Below are 25,910 nucleotides of genomic sequence, written 5' to 3'. Positions count from 1 at the left end.
TTGGATGGTAAGGTTTTTCAGGAGCACTGCTCTGAAACTGCATTTAAGTGTCACCTTGTTGTCTGAGCTGAAGCTCTCTCCCTGCCCACTGGCGGCACATGCCAAATCAGCTGACAGGACGTGGATTGTTTTTGCAAGAACTGAGCCAGAGCTGGACTCCTCTGAGCACCAGGCAGAGGCACACGCTGCTGTGGGGCGGCAGGGCATGGCTGGATGTGCAGCGGCGCTAACAAGGAAGGGAGTGGGCCAGGAGTACCTTACAGATTTTTCCAAGTTTTTCTTCTCCTAAGATTGCAAGACCCCAGGCTTGTTTTTTAGCCAGGATACCCTTGTATTTCAGTAAACTAATTCAGGACTAATAATTCTTTCAGTAGCTGTGTGCTCAGTGAACTCCTTCTGCAACCGATGAGAGCCCAAAGTACAGTGGAGCTGGCTGATGAGGCATATATGTGCTTGCAAACTTGATCATCATTCCTAACTTGCTATGGCTGTCTAATTCAAGATCCAGGACTGGAATTAAGCTAAACTATGTATTGGGCCAGATCCTTACTTTACACAGCTGGAGACATCTGCACAGCCTTGAGAGGTCTTGAGTGGCACGCGGCATGATTCTACCTAGACCTGCAACGTTTCTGACCGAGTTTGCATTGGTGGTGGTCTCTGAGTGAAAGGAGGGTGGTGTGCACTTATCTTGGGATAGCTCGCAGCTGGTATGGGTGTGGTGAGCTCGTGAGGGCAAAGTGGCCATCCTCCCGTGGCCTGGGCTGGTCCTCAGGGAGCACAAAGGTGAATTTCTGCAGGAGAGTGGTAAAGAAAATAAAGAACTCCATCCTGGCCAGCTGTTCCCCCAGGCAGGCACGGCGACCTGCAAGAGAGGGAGTATAAAGTTTCCATGAAAGAGGACACTAAACCATGCTGGAATCGCTGTGGGAGGCTGCTGCACCTCTGACTTTGCAGCTGGGTCCTCCCCTCAGATTTACCTGCTGAGAAAGGCAGGAAGGCCTCTGGTTTCACAAACTGCCCATTCACATCCAGGAAGTGTTCGGGATAAAACTCATTTGGCTTCTCCCAGACTGCCTCATCCTTCAGCACGGAAGACAAGTTGGTGATGATTGTCGTCCCCTGCGCTCCTCCGCAAGAGGAAACAACTTACGTGAGAAGAGCATCATTATCTTGGCACAACAGATCAGTGCTGGTCCCTCTTTGGTCTGTGTCTCCCATCTAATAGCAACCATCATTCAGTGCTTCAGAACAAGGCACCGATCCCTTCTTCTGTATCTTATTTAAAACAGAGGTAAAGCAGGGCACTTTTCCAGTGACATACGGTGCCTGCCCTATGCTCTGAAGCATCTGAACTTTTTCAGTTTGTATCCTTACAAAGGCTATTGCATTCAAATGCCAATTTCATGGTTACACAGTGGAAACGGCATCTGCTTCTCAGATCCTCCTGGACTTGTTTTATAGCTGGAGAGAAAAAGCTGACTGACAGACTTCAAAGCCCAAGTTTCGCAGGGGCCGTGGGAAATTGCAAAGCTTTCCTGTTTCACATGTCAGTGTTCTAAGCTAGAGGAGATACTGCAAAGCTAAAAAAAAAAAAAATCCCAGGTTTGCATTGCCACCAGTGCTGCCAGGGCAGCTGCCTGTGACAGTGGCAGTGGACTGAATGACAGTGGCATTTGAATAGCTTCAGAGATCAGAGTTTTAACTACTATCATGTAATGATATGTGAGTAAGCTGGTGAAAGTGTGTCTCCAGAGAGCCTGTTAGGCTCCATTACTTTCTCCTTCTAACACAGGCAGGGCAGTGGATGTCACAGCTCATTGAGAGGAAAGCAAACCTTTGCACTGAGCTGCCACTGCAGTTGGGTTCCCACATAACCAGCACAAACCTAGAGCACAAATGTGACTGCCTGCCTGGTCTTAGCATTTCAAAATGTCCTACTTCGGTGCTTGCCAGTGACTGATTCAGGGCTGGAAGTGCAATGCTGCAGAGTTGCGTGGGGTCACCCCACACCCCAGGCCTGGCGTCTGCACAGGGAGAGGATGCTGCATTGCCTATCTGGCCATGGTCACCTTGGGAATGAAGAAGCCTTGCAACTCGGTGTCCCGGTATGTCATGTGAGGTAGTCCAATAGGAACGACATCCCCGTAGCGTTGCACTTCATGGATCACAGCATTGGTGTAGGGCATGCTTGCTTGGTCCTCCATGGTGGGTGATCTCTCTCTGCCAATCACCTTATCAATCTCTGCTTGGACCTTACCTGAAAGCAGCACAGCTAAGGAATTAGAGCGCCCTTAGATAAGCAGAAGGGGCTGGTACAAGCTGTAGGAAAGCCAGTGGCATGAGATCAGTAGACACTGGGTGAGAGCTGGACAAGCAATTAGAGAAAGGAACAGAAACTAGAGGGGAATGCATTTGTTTTCAGTTGCTCAGAGCCATCTGTATAACTATTCTTTGTGCATGGTGTCTTTAATAAAGGTCTTGTCACTCAATATGCTACCTTACCCCTCCTCTATGCAGCTGAAAGGGTACCTGGACATGCAGTATTAGAGAATTAAAACAGATTTGGATCTATTCCAAATATAGGAAGGCAGGTACTCTGGCCACTGGAAGTCCCCAGGTAGCCTTCAAAATGAAGGAGAGTGTGAACTTGCCCTTCCAACTCTGCTCTTTTCATAGAATCATAGAATCTTAGAATCACAGAATCGTTTAGGTTGGAAAACACCTTTAAGATCATCCAGTCCAACTATTAACCTAACATTACCAAGTCCACCACTAAACCAATTAAGGGTAGAGTAGCGATTTCATGTTTCCTGGCTTGGTGGCTGGATTATTTCTAATGAAAGTAAAAACTAGGAATCATGAAGATTGGAAAGGATCTCTAAGATCATCAGTCCAACCATCAACCCAACACCACCATGCCCACTAAACCATGTCCCAGAGTGCTACATCTACCTGTTTTTTGAACACTTCCAGGGATGGTGACTCCACCACCTCTCTGGGCAGCCTGTTCCAATGCTTGACTACCCTTTCTGTGAAGAAATTTTTCCTAACATCCAATCTAAACCTTCCCTGGCGCAGCTTGAGGCCATTTCCTCTCATCCTATCGCTAACTACATGGGAGAAGAGACTAACACCCACCTCACTACAACCTCCTTTCAGGTAGTCGTAGAGAGCAATAAGGTTTCCCCTCCGCCTCCTCTTCTCCAGACTAAACAACCCCAGTTCCCTCAGCCGCTCTTCATAAGACTTGTGCTCTAGACCCTTCACCAGCTTCGGTGCTCTTCTTTGGACATGCTCCAGCACCTCAATGTCTGTCTTGTAGTGAGAGGCCCAAAACTGGACACAGCAGTTGAGGTGCAGCCTCACCAGTGCCGAGTACAGGGGGACAATCACCTCCCTACTCCTGCTGGCCACACTATTCCTGATACTTTCCTCATATTTTCATCAGGGATTCCTCCCTGACACCAGGCCCTGCCAGAATAGCTATGTTTGGGATGTGTTTCTGCTGGTTTCTGCTAGACCAACAGTCACCAAAGTTGTTCCTCATTGCAAAATCCCCAAACCAAGGAGAGCAGATGTCAGTCTCCTCACAGAAAAATAAGCTTGGAGGGAACATGCCACACCTCTGTCTGTCCTCTCACTTACTCTGTATTTCTGGGTGGAGAAGCATGTACAGAAATGCCCACCGGAGAGTGGTGGAGGTGGTCTCAGAACCAGCTGCAAACAAGTCTGCGGTCACCAGACGAAGGTTGTTATAGTTGAAACCGCTCTCTTCAGCCGCCTTACCCTGTGGAGAGCAAACAAATAGGTGATTTGAGCTGGGGTACCTGCTGGGCGAGAAGACTGTTGTTCCAGAGAAGTGCTGAGAAGCACTAGATCTGGTTTTGCTGACCAAGCAGTTCATTGGGAGAGTAGAGCACAACACAGGCAATGGTCTGTGTATGACTGATGTACTTCAGTAACCCTGTTACCTCCTGTATTTGAATGTCATCAGTCACCTCCCGTATCCTGAGATATGAACGTTACACCTGCCTTCAGGACAGCAGTGAATGCCTTGTGCTCTCAACTCGAACAGACAGCACACCCCTGCCACTTGCCCTAACAGCCTCCCCCAGAAGAGGTGGAACACAGTTATTCAAGTTTGATCAGATCATAAAACCCACACAGTAGAGAGGAGGCTGCATTGATGTGGCAAATGCAAAATTAACAGTATTTTGAGGGAGTTATCTATAGCTCTGCGTTACAGATTCTTGCTGTTTCTGCCCTGCTATTTTCTTAGAATCAGGGAAAAAAAAAGATCAGGGTATCATTGCTGCCTATTAAGTCTGCAACACCAATTTCAGCAAAACTGGTCTCTCATCCAAATGCTAATTGAGCTCAGATTTGTTAGCATATGAGATATGACAAGCTCTCTGCATGAGTTCATCTGCTTGTCTTTTCTAATCCTCTTTATACTTTCCTTTCCTAGGGACTAGCTTCTGTTAAGTTACTCTGTATATTTTGATGCTGTTGTAATATGGATAGCAATTAATAAGGCATTTAAGACTCAACTGTTATTCCAATAAAAGATCTCTGGCAAGGGAGCTATGGGGCTGACCTGACCAAAGTTAACCCAGTAGAGGGATTTATCGACTGGCTTATCAGTGGACCTTAGTGAACAGAAGAGAAATGTCACAAGAGGCAACATGGTCAGGCTCACATCCACCCCCAAATAGTACTGCTCAGTGCAGAGTGACGGAGGTCACGTTGCTCTGCCCGTGCGGGCTGAGGGGGCTAATGCATGGACTGGAGGTGCCCAGCACCTGCAGCACGGCAGGGTTCGTTGTGCAAAGCAGCAGTCCAGCCTGAGGACTCGGCCGGCGGAAGAAATTTGCAGGCAGAATTTGCTATTAGTGCTCATCTGGCACTTGGAATTTAGTGAGTCCATGTGCAGAAACATATGGTGGATTGATGGGCTGATGCAAGTACCTTTAAGTCAGAATACTGACTTCATACCTGACTGAATCAAAGGAAAGACTCCTTTTAATTTCAGTGATGTTCAGATTTAGGCCTTCATCTGTTCTGTAGGGAACTCATTCTTAGCAAGCAATTCAAAGACACACATCCCAAAGGAGATGCTGTCTTTCCAAGTCATAACTTGGTTTAAAGGCAGGCTATGGACTGGGAAATGATACCAAAAAGCCAGTCTGTCGCTGCAGTTTTGTAACTGATTTTGAGACATCAGTCATTAAGGCACTGACATACACAGAATCTTGCATGTTGACTTGTCCCCGGCTCAAACTTAGAAATATTAGTGAATTCTTAATTATTGCTTTTTAAATGCCTTCAAAATGGTGTAGGCTGGAAAGAAGGGAGTTGTTAGACTCTGAGGGGAATGTGAAGGTAGAAAATGGGAACAAGAACATCAGCAGATAATATGGTCTCTTAAGTCAACAAAGGAGGTTACAGCACAAAGAATTTCCTTCTTCTCAAGATACGACATGGAATGAAAAAGTAGGAAATCAATTAGTAAGAGGTTTTATACAGCTTTATGAAGAAAGTCAGCTTCTAACAGCAAGCTTAAATAGCCAGAGGAATTGCCCCTGGACCTTGCGGTTCTGCTGGTGTCACCCTACCTTCTCCATTTCCTTTAAAAACGCATCAGTGAAATCTCGGGTGTAAGCAGGGTTCCAGGTCTCCATGTGCTTATCTATGAGCACATCTATGAAGTCCATGAACGCCTTTTGTCCTCGAAATACTTTCTGTGGCACTCCAGGGATGCACAACAAAATGGGCACCACATTAAGAAGCTGAGATGTCAGAACCAGAGAGAAAGAGAGAGAGAGAGAGAGAATATCATGTGATGAAAAAAGAAAAATAATGAAAACACAATGCTCTCAAGCAACAGAGGGCAGCTTCTTACAGACCATATTATGCTCTTGGTTTACCTGAGGCAGGAATCCAGCTTCTTCATTCAGGGAGTTTTCAAACAAATGTAACATCTTCTTGAATGTCTCATCACCGTAGTTGAAACGCTCTCCATAGATGGTAGTGCAGATCACGTTGCAGACTGCATTATTTACAAGAAAACGTAAATCGAAAGGACAACCTAAAGATGGAAATGGAGACCAAGCAATGAAGCTAAGCAATACCAAGCTGTTGGATCTCAGCTGTCAGCAATGAGAATATACAAATGCATTCGTGATGCCTTCAAGAGAAAAAGCCCCCAAACACCACTCAAAGTACAAATACATCATACTAGGAAGTGAAGGTCTTCTCATCTCCTATTACTATTTGGTCAATCCTTGTTTAAAAGAGAAAACTCCCAAGAAAAGCTGAGTTGCAGGGTTGTTCTGTGACTTGACAGATAACACTTGCTTTGTGTCTAGATGACAGGCGATGTGCTGTGAACACTCGCAGCTGCAGTTTTATTGCATGTGATAATATGTTCCACTAACCTTCATAAAGGTAATAGTTACCCAGCTCTGGGAATAGTTATATTTTACCTCTTTATTTCTATTTATTTCCTATTTGTTTCCTGTTTCAAATGGATTAGTGTTACAGTAGCCTCACTGTGTAAGGTAGAAGTGGCTTCAAGGTAGAGCAGGGTCACTAATGCATATAGATTAGAAACACTGCATTTGCTTAGGAAGAGAGCACTGTATGCAAACGAGAGTGGCTATAGTATTACTTTTCTCTCTGCATCACTGTATAGCTTTTTTCTATGATTTCTCCATCCTTCTGGGTGTGACAAACCTTCTTCAGCATTGACTGCAGAGCACAGAAATCCCGCTTCCTCCGTCACTCGCTCCTCCAAGGATTTCTTTCCCATCCCAAAGTTCCTCAAGGTAGAGAGCGTGAATTTCCTTAGCTCCTTCCAGACGTGCCCGTATCTTGCTATAACAATCCCTGGAGTTATGGATGAACAAGAAATGTCAGGAGCTCTGACCCCGTACATCAAGGAAAGTTAGCCAGAGAACAGCAAATGTGAGTTTGGGAGGTACAGGTCTGTGGATAGATGAAAGAATCTGATCTTGTACAGCTTGTTCATACAGCAATTTTGAAAATGGATTACTGCACCTTCTGATACATGTGCATGGCTAGAGAATGTGGAGGGGGGTTCAATGAGAGCAACAAGTGCTGCTAAGGATAAAGGAATCACTCCCCCAAACCATTCAGCATTGCACCCTTAGCTTGTGTGAACTGGGTAGCAGCTTGTGCCACTGCACAGGAGCTGAGGATGAGATATGTGGGCTGGATGCTGGATAATACTCTGTCTTGGAAGAAAGTTACCATTTTTTTTGTGATGACGACATGCACATAATGTCTGAGTGTAAGCACTAATCACTGGGTGTTGGGAGCTACCAGCTCCAGCGCTGGCAGGAAAGTTGTACCACCAATAGTGTCCTAACACTGCTGAAGAGGTATGTGCTTGCACCTGGAGCTGTGCTACAACCACTAAGGGGAGCCCCCTTTTCATCAAATCTGGTTTTGTCACCACCAAATGGTGGCAGACATTCAAGGAGATTGACCCAGAAGGACATGAGGAGGTGGCACCATACTGAGAAAATCTTCTATCTACCCACCATATACCCAGTCCTCCTTGTGCTACTGCCAGCAGGGAATGTCCATTTCCAAGGGACTTGCCTTCAGATTTCTTTCCGTAGCCCAGATGTTCATATACTGGAAAGTACGGCCGGTCAGCAAAGTCCTCCGATCTGTGGACCAGGGCTTCCTTCACTGTTTTATACCCGTTCAGTACTACCAGGTTGGTCCAGCAGTTCTGGAGATTGAAGACGTTTCCAAACTTCTTGTGAAGCTGCCGAAATAAAAAAGTATGTCCCTGAAAATAAGCTGAATGTATCATCAAAAAATATCACCATATCCTTCCTAGGGCCTTTGCAGCACTTCACTTTACCTGTGATTTTTGAGGTGCTTTTATTAGGAGACCTTCAGCTGATTGTTGACCTTTGTTTTTGCAGTGCAACAGCTCAGAGTGGTGCCAAACAGCAGCTGAAGCAGGGATCAGTGCTCTGTGAGTGGAAAGATTTAGAATACACCTATCCTGGCCAAACTGTTGCCATGACGGTTGTGCAACTATTTTGGATTTTGTCTGACAACACAAGGTCAAGGACCTTTTTGGGGATTTTCAAGGGCTGCATACTCAACAACAAATTATTTCCTAATACTTGTATTTGTTTTTATATGAAAGACTAGGCAAGTTTTGAGTCAGCCTGCTTCTGCTAGAAGGAAATATTGATGATAAGGTGATACGTAATGTTTTTTTTTTAATATCCATTTGTTCCTAAAGATCTACCCAGAGCCCGGTTCCCAGAAACACGGTTGGAAGAGGCAGTTCCACACTGGAGTTTCAGGTCAACTTCCTCCCTAAAAGGGGCATACACATCCAGTAAGACTGGTAACTGGCACACGCCCTACATCTGTAGTGATCTCTAAGAGACATAATGCTGACAGCAGGATGGCTGCACAGGTAAGCCTGTCAGCCACACATTCACCATGGGAGCTTGCTGTGGAGCTAAGTCTCCTCCAGGTAGACAAGTTCTTTGACTGGACATATACCCCTGGGAAGGCAGGTCAAAGCTCCCCTGCCAGTCAGTAACACTCAACAAAGTGCTCAGGAGCATATTGTTGGAAGACAGGGCAATAGTAGCCACACCCCACAGACTGTGCTCTGTTTTCTTTTTCTGTCTTCTTTTTTTTTATTATTTTTTTGTTAAAAAGCTAAGTGTCTTCATTTCTGCACTGTAGCAATGCAAGGAATTGAAGCACTTAAGACTGTATTTGCAGTGGGCTTGGAAAGGGAATTAGCACTTCACTGGCACTAGAAATACATCATTAAAAGCGATTACTGGTCAAGATTGTGGTTAGCATGACCCCGACGTGATGTGATTTGAAAATGGTAATCTTTTGGACTATATGCAAGCAAATAATACAACTACTATATTTAGTTTCTCCATTTGGCAGATTTTGGACAGACAGCTGAATAGTGCCATCGTAGAGAAAAGGCCTTTAGAGTTTGCAAACTGAAGCACAACCCCCCCCCAGTGTTTTATCTGCTGCAAGCTGTGCTGTGCTTTTCCTTTGAGAAAAGCTAAGCCCTGACTTTGAATAGAAACGCCACCGAGATTTTGGGCATTGTTGCTGGGGCAAATCCTGCAAGCTGATCTCTTTAACTGAAACTGTCACATGCCTGTAGGCATGCTTAAGTAACTCGCAGGGAAGTCTGCCATTCCTGCAGCCACATTCCCAGCCCATGGATATTTGCTTGTCTTCCCTTGTTTGTACATCTCCCTGTTCCCTTGCCCATCTCTCTGTTCCCTTGCCCCCACACCTGCCCATGTGTTAAGCTGGTGGCCAGCTCTACAGCAGAGCAAGCATCATCTATCGTTGGGGGCACAACAGCATCTCCCACTGAGCTCACACAGAGATAGGGAGATGGAGGCTGGTGAGTGTTGGTGTGTGATTATCTATTTACCTGTATGGGCCAGGTCAGTGTCCTTAGGCAGTGACTTGCTTCGTCCTGGGCTTTGGAGAGGGCATTGCCCTTCGGCTTTGTGCAAGGGTAGATCGTGCCAGGGCATCCCCACCCCTCCTGGGCCCACGGTCGTGTGAGGGGCGCTTCATCGTGGGGGCCAGCACTCACCTGGTTGAAGGAGAGGTGGGGGTTGCGGAAGTCAATGTACAGCATGGTCCCAATGAACGGCAGCGACACTGGGCCTGGCGGGGTAACGGCTCCACTTCTTCCTGCGCTTCATGAAGTCAAGAAGTAAAGTAAAGACTGTAAGAAAAACTGCCAGTATAGAGATGTTGCTCCAGCAGGATGACAGCTGGGACCTGAGCCACAGGAGCAACGCCATTTCATAGCCTGTCTACTCCTTCGTCTTCCTCTTTTGACCCAAGACTGTTTCTGCCTCTTCTCTTCTCTTCTCTTCTCTTCTCTTCTCTTCTCTTCTCTTCTCTTCTCTTCTCTTCTCTTCTCTTCTCTTCTCTTCTCTTCTCTTCTCTTCTCTTCTCTTCTCTTCTCTTCCTCTTCTCTTCTCTTCTCTTCTCTTCTCTTCTCTTCTCTTCTCTTCTCTTCTCTTCTCTTCTCTTCTCTCCTCTCCTCTCCTCTCCTCTCCTCTCCTCTCCTCTCCTCTCCTCTCCTCTCCTCTCCTCTCCTCTCCTTTCTTCCTCTTCTCTTCCTCTTCTCTTCCTCCTTTCCCCAGGGGGCTGTCCTCTTTTCCTTGCTTTCTCTTCTTCCCTACACTCTCTTTTTCTGTCTCCCTGCTCCTGTCTCCCTGCAGTTGCTGGTCTGTGAATGTGGGACTTGGCTCAAACAGGAAGCTCCTCCTCTGCTCAGCTCAGCCTTGGGGGAGTGGTGATAAGGGTCATCCCTCCTCTTCCTCCTCCTCCAAAGCCAGAGCTCAGAGGCCGCTTTGTCCCTGCTGCCAGGGGCAACTCCTGCAGTGGTGCCCTCCATGGGGCAGGGCTGGATGAGGTCCAGGTGTTTGGGTGCCCTCTCCCACAGCCAAGGTGGGATCGCAGTTCACAACAAGCAATCCGGTCTTGCTGCATTCTCGTGGGGTGATTTTGAAAGAGTTTGTTTAAATCTGTGTTGTCTTCTTGTTTGTAGAGACAAGTCAAGGAAGAAGCAGCTCCTAAACAAAAAACATCCAGGTTTCTGGTTGCAAGACTGAGTATTTGTTCCACTGGAGCTTGAGAAAGCTCAGGTTAGGTCAAGCTTCCCCTTACAGAAAGCACTTGTTACAGAAATTAGCCTAAAATGGTGACCTGAGACTTAAAAAATAATTATGTTTCTGGGAAAAACAATCTTTATTCAACTCCAAATTCAGTCAGCACGATGACCTTGATTTTTGTAGAATGCAGCTTAGCTACAAGGGAGAAAGCACATATATTGCAAGGAGCCTCGAATTTCCAGCCTTTGGGGCAGCAGTAATGTAAACACAATTACGGAGATAGTCAGAGTATTTCCTAGAACAGCACAGCTATGTGCTCCTGGCATCACTGCCATCAGAGATCAATAAAGCTCGCTCTTATGACAGTTAGTTCTAGCTAAAAAGAAGCAGTAGACCCATCACAGTTTGATCTGTGATCTCAGCGTGATCAGAGAAAAAGCTCCTAATAGAGCAATTGCTGCAACAGTGATGGAGAGCTCAGACTGTAAAGTGATGCACCTGCAAAGACTGTGCAGTCAGCTCTGGTATACAGCCAGGACCTCAAAAATGCCCCTTGCCCAAAAAGGCACCTAAATGCTCATTATCTGTGTGCAGAGGTCCCCTCATTGGAGTCTCTACAGCATGACCCTGCATGTCCCTTTTCAAAGCATCATGACTCAGGGTTCATCTCCAGTATCTGTAAACAAACATATGCAGCATGGGAAACAACTGGGGGAATCACTAGCCCCCATACAACTGCAGAATTATGATTTCTGTTGGATTACAGAGGCACAGTGGGATAGTTCACATGACTGGAGAGCTGACACAGATGGACATAGGCTTTTCAGGGAAGACAGGCTTGGAGGGGTGAGGAGTGGTGGTGCTTTATGCAGAGGAGAGCCCAGAGCTTTGCCATGGGACAGGTGCTGAGCCAGTCGAGTGCTTCTGGGCAAGGGGAAGGTGGCAACGCAACACAGGCAATGTTGTGGTAGGGACTCACTGCAGACTAGCTGATCGAGGAGAGCAGGTCAATGGGAACACCTCACACAATTACAGGCCTTAGGACTCACGGGTGTACTTTAACTGGAAGGGCTATATGATTGGTCACAATCCAGGTGGTTTCTGGAGTATGCTGAAGACAATTTCTTGACATAGGTGATCGATGAGACAACTAGGGGAGATGCTCTGGATTTGGTATTCAGAAACAAGGAAGAATTGGTCCAGGACATGATGGTCAAGGGTGAGTTTGCCTGCAGCAACTGTCACACCATGGAATATTAAATCCTGCAAGAAGTCAGCAGGACAAATAGCATTACTGCTCTTGCCTTCAGGAGGGCAGATTTCACCTCGCTCAGGGATTGAATTTTGGCAGGATCCCAAAGGGAGCTGCCCTGGAGAGCAAAGGGGCCCAGGAGAGCTGGTTGTTCTACAAAGGCAGCCTCCTCAAAGCATGAAAGCAGTGCATGTCATTTATTACCTGGGCTTTGGCCAAAGCCTTTGACACCATCTCCCACAGTATCCTTGTAGCTAAATCAATGAGATACAGACTGGCAAGGTAGATGATAAAGTGGGTGGAAGATTGTTCAGACCGTGGGGCTCAAAGAATTGGGATCAGCAGTACAGAGTCCAGTTGGTGGCTGGTCACTGGTGACATCCCTTAGGTATCCATATGGGGCTGATAAAGTTTAGCATATTTATTAACAACCTGGATGATGGGACAGAGAGCACTCTTAGCAAGTACAGCCTGGGAGAGCCAACAAGAGCTGAAGTATGTTTGCAGAGTAGTTTGGGAGTTTGTTGGCTTCTAAGTACCCACCACATTTCGAACAGCTCTACTGCGAGGTCTTAGGAGACAGAGCTGTGATAGTCCTGCACTCAGTGGACTTGCTTGAGCAGGAAATGGCCGGATGCTAAAAAGTGATCAAGGGGTTCCTCTCACACCAATTTTCATGACCTATGCTCTCAGATGACAAGTGAAAAGATGGGAAATGTGGTCTCAAGAATGACAGTGGACTTTCCCTGATCGCCGCACTGGTAAAAGGATATTACCCTGCCGGTTTCAATTTATTTTGAGCTCCAACTTTACAGCTTCAGCTGAAAAATATCCACTTGGGTTCTTTCCTTTTTGCTCACCTTGGCTAGAGCCAAAGGCTGTCGGACTTCCATCGCTCACCTCCAAGCTGTCAGAAGGATGGTTGATTGGAATTTGGGAAGTGGATTTACTTTTAATGAACATCACCCTGAAAGGCCATTGGAAGAGTAACTCTCCAGCTGCTCTTCTTCCTGTGGCTTGGCCTTGACATAAAGCGGCAAAGCTGTGACCTGAGAAATGCACCAGCCTGAGAACAAAAACACTTTCTCCCCTGCTTCTCGCCCCGTACACCTTTCTAAAAGGTCTGTGGACAAATGATCTTTTCCTCTACCCCCTTCAGGTTGCAAACTAGACAACTCCTCCACCTTTGGTTAGTAGCTTGGACTGCTGTTCCTGCAGAGGACTGGAGCACGCTTAGATAATTTCAAAAGAACAGTTTTCAAAGCAAGCAAAGAAACAATAGACAACAAATCTCTTTCTGAGAGAGAGAAAGAGAAAAGGGTAATTATCCTTCTGAAGAATGAAAGATGTTCATTTGCATTTCTTTTCAATAAAGTAATATTTTGAGTGATTTTCAAGTCAGACAAAAAAACCTCCAAATCCATACATATGAATTTTAGCTAGCTGCAGCCCTGCTGTGCTGGGTGCGTGTCTTTGCACACAGTCAATTAAGAGACGAGCTAAGTGAAGTTACAGAAGCTACATGCAGACTTTACACTTCTTTAACTGGGCAACCTGCGATACAAACAGAAAGGCAGCTTTAAGAAAAAGCTTGTTGATATTGCAAAATGAAGCATCCAGAAATAAGGTAATGCAAGAATTGCCTGCACAATTTTAACTGAGCCTTTTGGTCCATATATTCCATCAGATCACCTTTAATTACAATCTTGTGCTATTTTTCCTTTCTGAAGGACCCTCCCTTTGTTCAGTGCATGGGATAGATGATGATCATTTACTAATCCTGTTTTAATTATAGCATTTGGCTTCAAAGCCTATTTTGCCACCTGCTGTTTGCACCCTGCCCTGGAGGGTGTTTTAGTTGGGCTTTTCCCCAGTAGTCACCAGGGACTGCAAGGGTTCAGAGCAGGCAGTCTTTTGTACTCACAGCACCCCTCTGAGGTGCCACCAATGGAGAAAATGGAACTGTAAGTCCAAATGACCTTCTAAGTGCTGGTACCTAATAGGAACAGCCTTGAAGCTGGGTTTGACGGCTCCTGAACTGCCACACACAGCTGTCCAGGACCCGTGCCCAGTTCCCGGCTAGAATTACAAGTGGCTTCTGCAGATCTTCCTGCCGGAGCACAAGGTTGACACCCCAGACATAAAAGTCACAGATTAATGCCTGTTTATGAAAACTGCTGTTTCAGTAATTACCCAGCATCACATACTCATTCCTTCGCAGAGATGTGAAAATCTTTCAATGGCCAAAGAAACACTCTTCCTTCTCTCCCTCTTTGCTTCAATACTGGAGCCAGCTGGGAAGCACTGGTCACATAGTATGAATATTTCCTGAGCTTTCAGAAGTTTTTTATCCAAATCCCAACAGGATGTCTGCTTTCCCCCTAACACCATTAGATGGAGCAAAACCTCATCAATGTTTGATTCTGGAGGAGCAAAGCCTCTTGCAACAGCACAAATGGTCAGATTGAAGCCTACAGCTTTCATTCCCTGGCTGTCCATCTCCCAGGCTGAGCTGGGGCTGGTGGAGACCCCAGAAACCTTTCCTCTTCGGTGGCCTCTTCTGAGCCCAGAAAACGTGGTCTTCCACCCAGTCCCAGACTTTTTTGGTCCTTCCTCCACCTCCTTTTTTCAGTCCACCATCTATCTTCTGCCTGTTTTGCCTTTACTCGGGCGGCCTCTCCTCCCGACCATTTCAGTGCTGGAAGGGGGCAAGGGGAGCGCAGAGGAGACCAGCTTCGCACTTGTCATTCTCCCTTGCCAGCCTCCGGCAGCCAGCAGTAACTACCACCTGCTCCGTTCAGGCGTCTCTGGGGAATTTTAGCTGAAAAACTGAGAACTCCATCAAGCGCACGCAAACCGTGTTTTTAAGTGCTTGTAACATGGCCAAGTTTGAGCACAGTTTTAGAGAGCTGGTGCAATGTGTCTTCCTAACAGAAAGCTGCCTCCTGCCAAATTTTGCGTGTAATGCTTCAAAGCATTAAACTGAGAAAGGAAAATATCGCCAGAAATTTTTCTAACGGGTTAGGAGAAGGTCAGATAAACAATGGATTTCTAAGAACGATGTCAGCCATTAGAAAGGGATTAAAAAATTTTTGGCTGAACGTTCCCAAACAAGTTTAGCCCAAGGCACAACCCCAACTCAGGAAATTTTAGTCTCAGCCAGTTCATTGTGACTTTTCTTGGCCTTCAGATGGGGTTTTATACATTGGAAGTACTTCTACAGCCTTAAGATGGACTGTGCTAACAGCTTGTTCATAATAAAACAGTCAGCAGAACTGAAATAGCCAAATCTTTCATAGTTACCGTTACTATGACTTACTGCCAGCCTTCCCACATTGCAAAGAAATCTGTTCTTCAGGCTTTTCTTCTTTAAATTTCCTGCGGCTTCCTACTCTTTTTCCTACATCAATCACAGCAGCTCACCTATCCTCAAAGAAGTCTTAGTTGGGCTTTGCTTCTTTCACCCATCCCACCTCACCCCACCCCCATGCACATCCCTTGCTCTTAAAAAGCCACAACTCTGAACTTGATACCAAACGTGAGGTGGGTCTTGGGCCTCATTTTTCACCCCAGAGAGACAACTTTACGCTGGTGCTGTAAGATGTCGGGGAGTCAGGCTCTAGTGACTGCTGCGAACAGCATGGCAGTGCGAGCTATGTAGTCGCTGCAGGCGTCAGCGTCCAGATGAATAAAGCAGCTGCTGAGATGAAGTTTGTTTTCTGAAACAAGTTACCCCCAGACAAGCCTCAGATACTAAGGGCAAACTGAAATAAGAGCAGAATGGCTTTATCTTGGCTTGATACTTCACATAGCTTGAGATGATACTGAACTGATCTCGCACATACACGTAGCACTGCCCAAAGGGTTTTGCCAGTTCACCAAAAAGGTTCTGGCAGTTGTAAGCCAAACCCCAGTATCCTCATCATGTTAACTGGGGTTAAAGCAGAAATCAAAACAAGCTGGCTCATTTTTAACTAGGCTAATCACTGAATTCAAGTTCAGATTCTCCTACAGGCCTTAATTCCTCAGGCTAAGATGTTCCCACTGTTACTTTAACCTGAGTTAGCCAAACGGAGCTCAGCACGTACAATTTCTAACCCCAGGATGGAGAGAGAATGAAACGAAGTGCTGCTTTGCACGAGTCATGGTACCAGCACTGGTCTAAAATGCCTCCTGAAGATACTGTTAAACCTCTGTGATGTGGCCGAGCTCTGGGAAGACACCTGCTCGTTCGGAAAATGACTGGCAGCAGTTGCCTTGACTCACACTCTCCTGTGAAACTGTCAGAAAAATATGGCTTACGCCCCCGATACCATAGGCTGTTGATTTGTCTCAGCTGCTGGTTTTGGTTTCTTGTTCTTTAAGCTTCTTGAGAGCTGTGAATATATTGTTTTTTTCTTTTCATTTTTGGTTTAGTACTGATACCACAGGGTTTTTCTTTGCTGTAATGGGAGTATCCAGGGGAATTTTGGACGGAGATACTGGCTAAAATCCTGATTTGCTCTTGTTTTTTTCCCAGAAGAGATGCATTTCAATTCATATGGGGAAACTCATCCTGCTTTCCTGAAGTATGAGATCAGTCAAACACCTTTGAAAATAATGAGGTGATTAAATCCAGGTTTGGAAGCCAAAGAGACAAAAGCATCTGGTTTAGTTTCTGCCATTGATTTGCCCTGTGAGTTAGAGGCAAGCACTCAGCTGGCTGCTAGCTCAGTTTCCTGGCTTGTAAAATGTGTTTAATGGGGCTGTTTACCCAGTTGTGATAAAGCATCTACAAATCTAGGTGCAAAGTACATTAATGAGGACTGATGCTTTAATTATTACATAGCAAAGAGGCGGATTGCCAAAGATTTCAGAATAGAGGTTAAAAAAGATAAAAAGTTAATTTGAAGACTCACTCTTGTTCCAGGAAACATCTAACTCTGATCTTTTTCTTCTGGCAGAGGGAGTATTGCACAGGGAGCATTTTGCTGCTGTTTCCGTGTGTTGGAAGGACAGTTGGGGATGCTGTTTTTTCATAGTTAGGTCCTCAATTCAGTTATTTATGAATGAAAATAAAAAGGGAAGCTAATCTGGCTAAAAAGAGAGTGGCATTTTTCTCCTGTGCTTATGGCACTCAGGAGCAGACAGAATAACGTTGGGTGATGCTGTCTCCTAGCAGGTAAGTCAGATTTCAGGTTTCAGTGATAATTCTCTCTCTTTTCACTCCAAGCTTATTAGCCTGTTTCTAATGGCTCCTGAGCGTCCCTGGCTTCCCAGGAAAGCATTCAGAGCTGCGTGTGCTCCGCATATCTCAGAAAGAAGAGATGAAGAGAGGCATTACTTCTAAAACATACTTGCTGTTACAATTTCCTTAGAGTCAATAAAGGTAGAAGTGACTATCTCTGTTCACATCACCTTCCTCCCGGCTTGGTGGCTGTGATTGTTCCAACAGCGAGAGTAAAAATATTCTTGTTCTGGTAAAGCGGTGCATTATCTACTTTGTCCATTTAAGCGCGTGCCCAGAGTGATGCCAGAGTGGTTATTTTGCAGCATGCTGTCAGCTCCTGCCTCATTTCAGTTACGCAGCCATATTCAACATTGTGAGCACGTGCTGTCGCTCAGCTCGGGATCCCTTTTCTCCCCTCGTGCTGCCACATTTGCAGAGCTGTTTTGCATAGAGAAGCTTGGTGTTAGCTGACCTGCCACTGTATGATAAGGCGTGCAGACATTAGCCTCTCAAACATGGTCTGTTTGTGTGTTTGCCTTAGGCTAGGTCAGGTAGATCAGTGGATCCTACAGAAACAGTAGAGCTGTACCTAGTCTGGGGCCCTGCTGTACTGATCTCTACAGAGGGATGACAGCAGGTATCTGCTCCCCAGGACTTAAAGTAAGACAAAACTGCAGGGGAACTAAAACACAGGACATCAAACACAAGTATACGCCTGAGCGAACCGAGCCCAGTTGCTTTTGCCAGTCTGGGCTCAGACTGCCAATGCAAGGGGTGCAGACCACCCTCTGCGGCACTAGCAAAAAAGTGCAGGCAGAAGCGGCACTGCAATTTTTCCTGGGTTTAAAGGACCGTAAATGCAGGCTCAGTGCATTTGCATGAACTTGGATGTTTGCTGTAGCTATTTATTGACCTTACATAGCACCAAGCACAGGCATTCGCTGCTGTGCGGCTGGGCCTGCGCCTCGCAGGTGGTGGGACGTACCTGCAGGTTGGCACGTCATGGGCACATGAGAGTCGCACGGCAGGGACAGCACTGGGGAGGTGGCTCCCACTGTCACAGTAAAAGTGACATGAGTCCAGCTGGCACCCCACGGCGGGTGCTGACCGGAGAGTTTTCCATCCCTGCAACAGGCTGACAGCAGGCTGCCAACGGATCCTCCTCCAACCACTAAAAACTATGGGGCTCCTCCTGGAAATCTGCGGAAACCAAAAGACACCTCTGGCTTTGCTCACTAACAAACGGGTGTAAATCCCAATAATCTCAATGCTCCTGTCTTACTCCCAGGAACCTGAACAGCTTCAAGGGGTAGGAATTAATGATAAGATAGAGGAGACCTTATCGCTCTCTACAACTACCTGAAAGGAGGTTGTAGTGAGGTGGGTGTTGGTCTCTTCTCCCAAGTAGTTAGTGATAGGACAAGAGGAAATGGGCTTAAGCTGCGCCAGGGGAGGTTTAGGTTGGAAATTAGGAAAAATTTCTTTACGGAAAGGGTGGTCAAGCATTGGAACAGGCTGCCCAGAGAGGTGGTGGAGTCACCACCCCTGGAAGTGTTCAAAAAACGGGTAGATGTGGCACTTCGGGACATGGCTTAGTCTAGTCTACCCTTGATTGGCTTAGAGTAGACTTGGTAGTGTAGGTTAATGGTTGGACTGGATGATCTTAAAGGTCTTTTCCAACCTAAACGATTCTATGATTCTATGAAAAAATAATGACCGATAGAGAAATCCAAGGAGAGAAGGGAAGCAATGGAAAAGACAGCAGGGTCTGGAGAGCAGACTGTTGCTGGCAAAGGCACGTGTACTGGCAGGCCACGCTTAACTGCAGAAGAAAATGTGACTGCTGCTCGCTGGGTACACATTGATGATTGTTCTGTCAAGCAATTCACAATCTCCTGAATTCTGCCCTTTGTTCAGCAGCCCATTAAGGCAACAGAAGATGATGAGCTGAAGAACTTACAGCGATTCTATTAGGAAACTATAAATAACTTGAACAGCAAAAATAAAATGTGCATTTGTCCCAGCACTTTTTGCCCAAATGATTATTAATCCACTTAAAATGAAAATACTCAAACATACAATTTTGATGATCTAAAACCTCTGTTAATAATTTCTGAGAGCATAGTGTGCTCGTTGGTAAAGCACAGAGTTTATTTTTGCTATTTTCATGAATAACGCAGTGTCAAGCTCTCGTTAGCAATTTTTCATGGTTTTATCTGCACTTTTTCTGTCAGTATAAACAATGGCTTGAATACAAGTCAGTGTTTAGAAGTTTTTATCAGCGCGCTGGAAACAGATTGTTGTGTGTTACTAAGACTGTGAAACAGGTTGTTTATGTTTGATTTCTGCGTGATGCTCCTAATGATAGTTTATGCTTCATAAATCCAAATGTGCATTGGAAATCAGAATGTATATATTTTTTTTTTATCAATAGGAAGCCCACAAATAACTGCTTTGGTTGGAAACATTGGCTCAGTCATGCTCACAGTTTAATTAATAACACTGAGAGCATATGGAGTAAAATAGAAATTAGAAATTATGAAAATGCAGGCAAGATCTTACTACGGAGTATTTAGCTAGTCGGTTACCTTTGGTACTCCATCCCAAGTGATCTGTAGGATGCTTTTGCCAATAGTAGTTGCTACATTCTCATAGCAACCGTACATAACAATCTTATTTTTCTGTGTTCATTTTTATATTTTCTACAGCTATGTAATTGTGGTTTTGTGTTAACAAAAATTGCATCAATGAAAATACCTGCACTCTTTTACCCAGGAGGTAAAATAGCTGCACTCTTTTACCCAGCAGTGATCTTTCCATGAGAAGGAGGAAGGACCAGAGGTGGTGGCTGCAAGGAAAACTGAGAAGGAAAGTATTTTCTCTGTGTTTTTTAAGCTGGTCAAGATGACTGAATCGATGCCTAAAGACATGAGGCTGCCATGCTGCAGGTCATGAGTGGGAGAGAAATGACACTGGAGGCGTCGGGGCCTCCAGTGGGCTGACCCTGCTCCACTCCTCCCGACAGCAAAACACCATAAATGTCACCTCCTCACCTGCAGAGAAACAGCAGCTTCCAAAACCTGCTGGTTCCCAGGTGCCATGGGGGCGGCTGCATGCCCGCACACTCGCAGCTCAGAGCGAGGCGTCGCTGAGCACCAGCAACATGCAGGCTCTTGCTGAGCTAGCTGGGAAAAATGAATGGTTTTGTGGTAATGACACTTTAAAAAATGTTGGTTTGCTTAAAAAAACCCTGAAAACTTGGAAATTTTGAAAGCGATGCCACATCTGGAGATGACAAACCTTGGTCCTCCTATGTAGTGAATAAAGGCACTACGTATGTGAATTAATGCCTTTCTGCAGCTCCCTTCTGATTTGTGTTACTTCAGGATAAGACACACTGATTCATATCCAGAAAGAGGGAAAGGCCTAAGACAAATCCTTAATTACTTTATACTCTTTATTCCCTATTCCAAAGTCCAAAGCTTTTTGATTTGTCTTCACTGTGTTTTGAACTAAAGCCTAATATCTGGGATAGCCTTTGTACTCAGGATTAAAAATTCGACAACTATTTCTAATGTTACCTGTTTTCCTGTGCAAGTCTTATAAATTTGATAGTGAAGGGCACCTCCTGTGGTGAGAGCTTCGTTGGCAAGGGGATCCCACCACCCGAGTGCACCTGTGGAAACAGAGTCCACGTGGGTCCCCATACAGGCACACCTTGCTGCTCGTGGTGCCTGGAGGGAACAGCGGTGGGGGAAAAAGCTGCCAACCCCAGCCAAGCAGTCTTCTGTGGTCTCTGGTGTGAGGGTGAGAGCTGCCACTGACCACGCTGTCTTCTCCTGGCTGGTTGCTCCGGGGAAGCAGCTTCAGACCCTCAGACCAGCGGTGCCCACTCTCGGGGTCACACAGCGTAGGAGTTTTCAGCCGGGAGCACAACGGGGATGGAAAGGCTGCAGATCACAGGAGAAGTCAATGCACAACAAAATTTGCCACCGAAAAGCATTCGGAGCGCAAATGCAACCTGCAAACTTATTCGCACCTCTTTTATTTGTTGCGGAGAGCTGATGAAAACAAACGCCAAGCCCCAAGCTTTGGGGCACAGCCCAGGCTGGGGGCAGCAGACAGGCAGCGGTGCTGCCACCCACCCCTGCCAGAAACGGGTGCTGTAAAAATATCCTCGGAGAGAAACTTTAATCTTCTGCCTCATCTGCTCTGACTCTGCCCTGCAGATTATGAAGGGTAGTTTCTCATCAGCCTGCAAAATCAAGAGGTGCATGCAAAAAAGACCTTGGCTGAAACCCCTCTATATTTTTCCACGAGAGCCAGTGGAGCAGCCGCAGGGCTCAGTGAGAGCAGGGCAACCGCTTTATGCCATCTGTCAAACTGCTAGGAATGGCCTTTGGTCAGTGCCCAGCTCCTCACCCTCTGTCCCCCAGCTTAATTTGTGCATGGGTTTTGTTGGAGTGAGAATTCGAAGCCTTAAGGTGGCAGCACCGGACAGCCCTCACGGCTGGTACCCCAAGGGCTGGGAGCCCAAGGGCTGGGAGGCAGCAGCGATTCAGGAGCAGGCAGAGGAGGGTGCAGAGAGAGGTCTGGGCTGTAAGAAGGGAAGGTAAACGCCTTCACACCCAACGGGCCACGGTAAATTTTGCACCGCATAGGATTAGGTGAGGTGGGCTGGGCCCTGCGGCTTCTATGCGAGGTTGAGATGGTTCACCAGCCTGAGGAGCACCCGTGCTAGCAGTGACAGAAGCCACTGCTGCCTGACATGCTCGGCGGTGTGCATGGCCTGGGGTTTTGGTCTCGCTTCCCTCAAGCGGGCTAGGCTTGACTGAAGTCAGGCTGAAGACCTCTGGTCTCCAGAGCATCAACCTGAACATCAGGATTGCTAGAAAACAGGAAAAAAGGAAGCGGGGAACAAGCAGGGAGTTTCAGTTAGAAAGAAGTTTCAATTAGAAGTAAGGCTTTGAAGACAGAGACTCTGATAACTCTTTTCCAAAGGCCTCATGCAGGCAGCAGTCTGTGCTCCCCTTTCCTCCTGGCTGTGGAGGGAGGGATCGCGGCACAGTTCCCTGCAGGAACCGGACCAGAATAACCACCCACTGCTGCCGCAACTCCCCGAGCTGCTCTGGACAGCCGCACCAAAGCCGTGCAGCTGTGCTGGATTTCAAGATTAAAACCACTGCTAAGCATTTTCAGGGATCCATGCAGCCTGGCTGCCCTAACTTGTCATACCACCGTGAACTGCTGCACTTAGAAGCAGGATGGAGCCAGATTCTTCTCCAAACCGCACGGCGACAGGCCAAGAGGCAAGTCACAAGCTGCAGCAATAGGAATTGTGACTAGATACAAGGAGGAATTGCTGCTCCAGGAGAACGGCTCAGCAGAGGAACAGGGGCCCAGAGAGGGTGTGGAGTCTCCACCCTGAAGGTTTTCAAACCTTGACTGTCCAAAGCCTTGAGCAACCTGGTATAGTTCTGAGGCTGGCCTTCACTGAGCCAAGCCACGAGGTTGGACCGGAGACCTTGAGAGGTCCCTTGCAGTCTGTTCTACAATAGGATTTCTAGATAGCTTTAAAATGTGAATGTGGATGACAGGTAAAAAGGTCACGTGTCCAACAGTCATGGTTGCTGGACCGGGATTCCTGATCATAGACACAATTTGAATTCTTATTTAACTCTTGATCTAGAGCAGATATACCTTTGCGAACAATAGAGAAGATTTCCTCAGTTTGGGAAAAGAAAAAAGCAAAGCTGAAGAAGTCTGGAATAGATTTACTGATTCTATTTAAAAAAAAAAAAAAGAGAGAGCGAAAACGGCAGAATTTCAGGACTTCTGACCTGCCCAGATGTTAAGGACATGCCATAGGCCAAAAACCCAACGGGAGAAGTTGCTGAAGTGCAACAGCACTGAAATAGCCACCAGATACCAGGGGAGTAACCTCTGGGTGAGCCTGGAGGTGCTGGGGCTTTCTGTGCCATCTGAGTAATGGAGACCAGACACGGATGCTCTTGGACGCACCTCAGGGTGAGAGGGAGGGCTGGGAAATGTGAGCTCCTGCATCCCAAGTCCTTTGGGCTACAAGTCCAAACCACAACCCTTGAGTGACTCCAAGATGAATTATGAAAACCAGGATAAGTTACCTGCCAGCAACACAGATGTGCAATACACAGATTACCTGAAAGTAATGTAAAAGATGGAGGAATGCAATGATCGAGACTCCCGTAATCAATGGAAATGAGGACTGAAAATGTCTCAGCCTGTTCATGCCTGTTATGAACTCTCAGGTGCTTTTTGGATCATAGTGCCACAAGGCTTTTCAGAACGACTGGGGATACTTGTCTGCTCTGGCAATTACAACAGCCTGAGCTGCACAGGCTGCAGCAGCAATCAAGCTCAAATGCTATCAGTTGAGGCAGAAACGAAAACAACAGGGAAATACAGGACTTAGCAGTTTCTCTATCCTCTAACATGAGTTGCCATGTGGTGTGGCTGTTAGAAGCTTATTTCAAGGACGGGCACTTAGGAAGTTGTGGCCTGAAAGTATAAAGCGTGGTTACTGCAAGGAAGGATTTTCTTCTTTCACGAACGCTGCCTGTTTGCTTGTGCAGATGCACAGTGTCTTGTGGGAGGCTTTGAATCGTGACGTTTAAGTTGCCAAAGTGCTCCCTGAACTCATGACGGACCTTAGCTGTGGTTTTTACCGCTCCCACCCAACGTCATGCAAGCTGGTCAACAAACATAAACATTTTTTCTCAGCTATTGAACCCTTGTACTCATGTATTTCCAGACATACGTATACACTTACAAATCAAAAAGGAAAGTACATACAGTCTTAAAAACCGCAAATCGGTATATCCTTAATGCACTTAGTGAAGAAAAAAGGTGGGTCAGAAGGCTGTTGCAAATAGTCAGGTGGAAAGGCTGTTCAGACAAGCCCCAGACTGGTCTTTCTCTTGCATTGCAAAGGACAAGAAGGGAAAGTTCCACCAGACCCTTTGCTGAATACTTGACTGCAGACTGGGAAGGGTTGTTTAGCTTTTTGATCAGCTACTCTCAAAGTCCAAGTAACTCAAATAAATGCTAAAAGTACGGGGCGAATCTCTCTCTGCAGAAATGGTAAATACAGGTTGCGCAGATTTCTGGTGTCTCCCTGTCTCAAGTAGCTCTTTTAATTAGCTCAAATGAAAGCCTAGAAAATGAACATCAGCCTTCATGTTCCACAGTTTCTGTGGGTTGCTGTCAACTGGAGGTAGAAAACCAAGATGAAGTCTGTGTGCTTTGAAAAGGGACCAGCCAACCCAGGTGACCTGGCCAACATTCCCTTTTTAAGCGCAACAGAGGCTATCCTCTATTTGGAACAACCATTTGGATGCAAAAAGGTTGTTCTACGTTAGAGAGTTGATTTCAGGGCCTGTTGCTGTGTAGTCTAATAAATGGTACAGAATGAGTTTGGTATGGTACCTACCTAGACTGTTCTTCCAAAACTCACACACATGCAACTTCACACGGAAAAGGTCAGCAGGAACAGCCACCTCCACCAGTGAGGACTCCAGGCTTGCAAGCGTCTTTCCACTGGTGTCAGGTCTCCTCCTCTCATGTCTTAGCATTCCCTAAAAGGAGCCCCAAGAACAAACCTTCCGTGACTTCTACTGACCTGTTACTTCTCCATGGCGCTTTCACACAATTAGGCCACTTGTAAAAGGTTTTCTCACCTCTCCTTATTTTCGAGAAAAACTTTGGACCGTAAAGCTGCAGTGCTGACTCTCAGCTCAGGGGTAAATCCGCTAAATGTGGGTGATGAGCAGTGTTTCAGGCCAATGAGCCACGCTCCAAAGCAGAATTTGCCCCAGTTACTGGCAGTCTGCAGTCGCCGTTGCCGATTATTAGGGATTGGTACTAGTCTTAGTGATTTCTGCTTCTAATTTGTTCATTTTCTAATTTGTTCATCTTCTAGACTGCAACAATTCTGCACAGTCCAAAAGATGCACCTTCTTTCCCTCTTCTTCTGAAGCAACAAACCACAAACTTGATGTTCACTAAGTCTGTCTTTCACATGTGTCATAAGGAATGCTTACATTTCCGCTGTAACAGCATCTTTTCCAAGTCTTTTGTGTTCCTGTCACATGCTGCTGCTGTTTTTAATAAAAATGAGTTGTGTGGCTGAAGTAGGCCATGATGACCGCAGCCATCAATGCCCTCTTTAAGGCTGCAAATGCCCACTTCCATCTCATGGCTCTGGAAACTGCTGCTTCTCCTGGCACATTTTCCTGCCCTGTGAAGCCCAGAATGTTTCATACTGGGAGCAGAACTGAACACAACCCTGGAAATCTGCTTACAGTCTGGAAAATGGGTCCATTCTGTATGGCCTCTGCTTCTGGTTGCTGGAAATGTCTTCATCAGCGGTGTTTCACGAGCTTTACTTATTTTCTTGCAGAGTGCAGCTCTTTGGTTTCATTTCCAAATGGTCACTTGCTAGTTTTGCCACCTATCACCTGTACAGGTAGCAATTCCTCCTCAGAAGTTTTAGCGACAGCAGGACACCACGTGAACAGACAGGCTGCAACATCCATTCTATACAGTAACCTCCTCATCTTGGTTCCAAAGCAGCAAAGATATTACACAACCCAGAAGCATTACGTTAAATCGCAGTCTTTGTTCTGCTTATACACACAGTCCTTTCTTGCCTCTTTGAGATCCATTTCCACCTGCCAATTCCTAATTTCATCACACAACACTGAACAATAGTTTCTCTGCTTTTCTGTATTTC

At 46.2% G+C, this 25,910-nt stretch overlaps 1 protein-coding gene across 1 annotated transcript; it reads right to left on the bottom strand.

Annotated features, from left to right (window-relative positions):
- Window positions 1–686: 686 nt before the first annotated feature.
- Window positions 687–9,860, bottom strand: CYP2D6 (cytochrome P450 family 2 subfamily D member 6). Its single transcript, XM_009487111.1, is given in 10 exon segments — window positions 687–865; window positions 981–1,122; window positions 2,073–2,260; window positions 3,649–3,790; window positions 5,619–5,792; window positions 5,931–6,091; window positions 6,739–6,891; window positions 7,630–7,801; window positions 9,647–9,727; window positions 9,729–9,860. Coding segments are annotated over 10 exon segments (1,524 nt in total).
- Window positions 9,861–25,910: the final 16,050 nt, after the last annotated feature.

The sequence above is a fragment of the Pelecanus crispus genome, chromosome 1, assembly GCF_030463565.1.
Source record: "Pelecanus crispus isolate bPelCri1 chromosome 1, bPelCri1.pri, whole genome shotgun sequence".
Taxonomy (NCBI): Eukaryota; Metazoa; Chordata; class Aves; order Pelecaniformes; family Pelecanidae; genus Pelecanus; species Pelecanus crispus.
The sequence above is the reverse complement of the archived record's forward strand: the minus strand, read 5'-3'. Positions and strand labels throughout refer to the sequence as shown.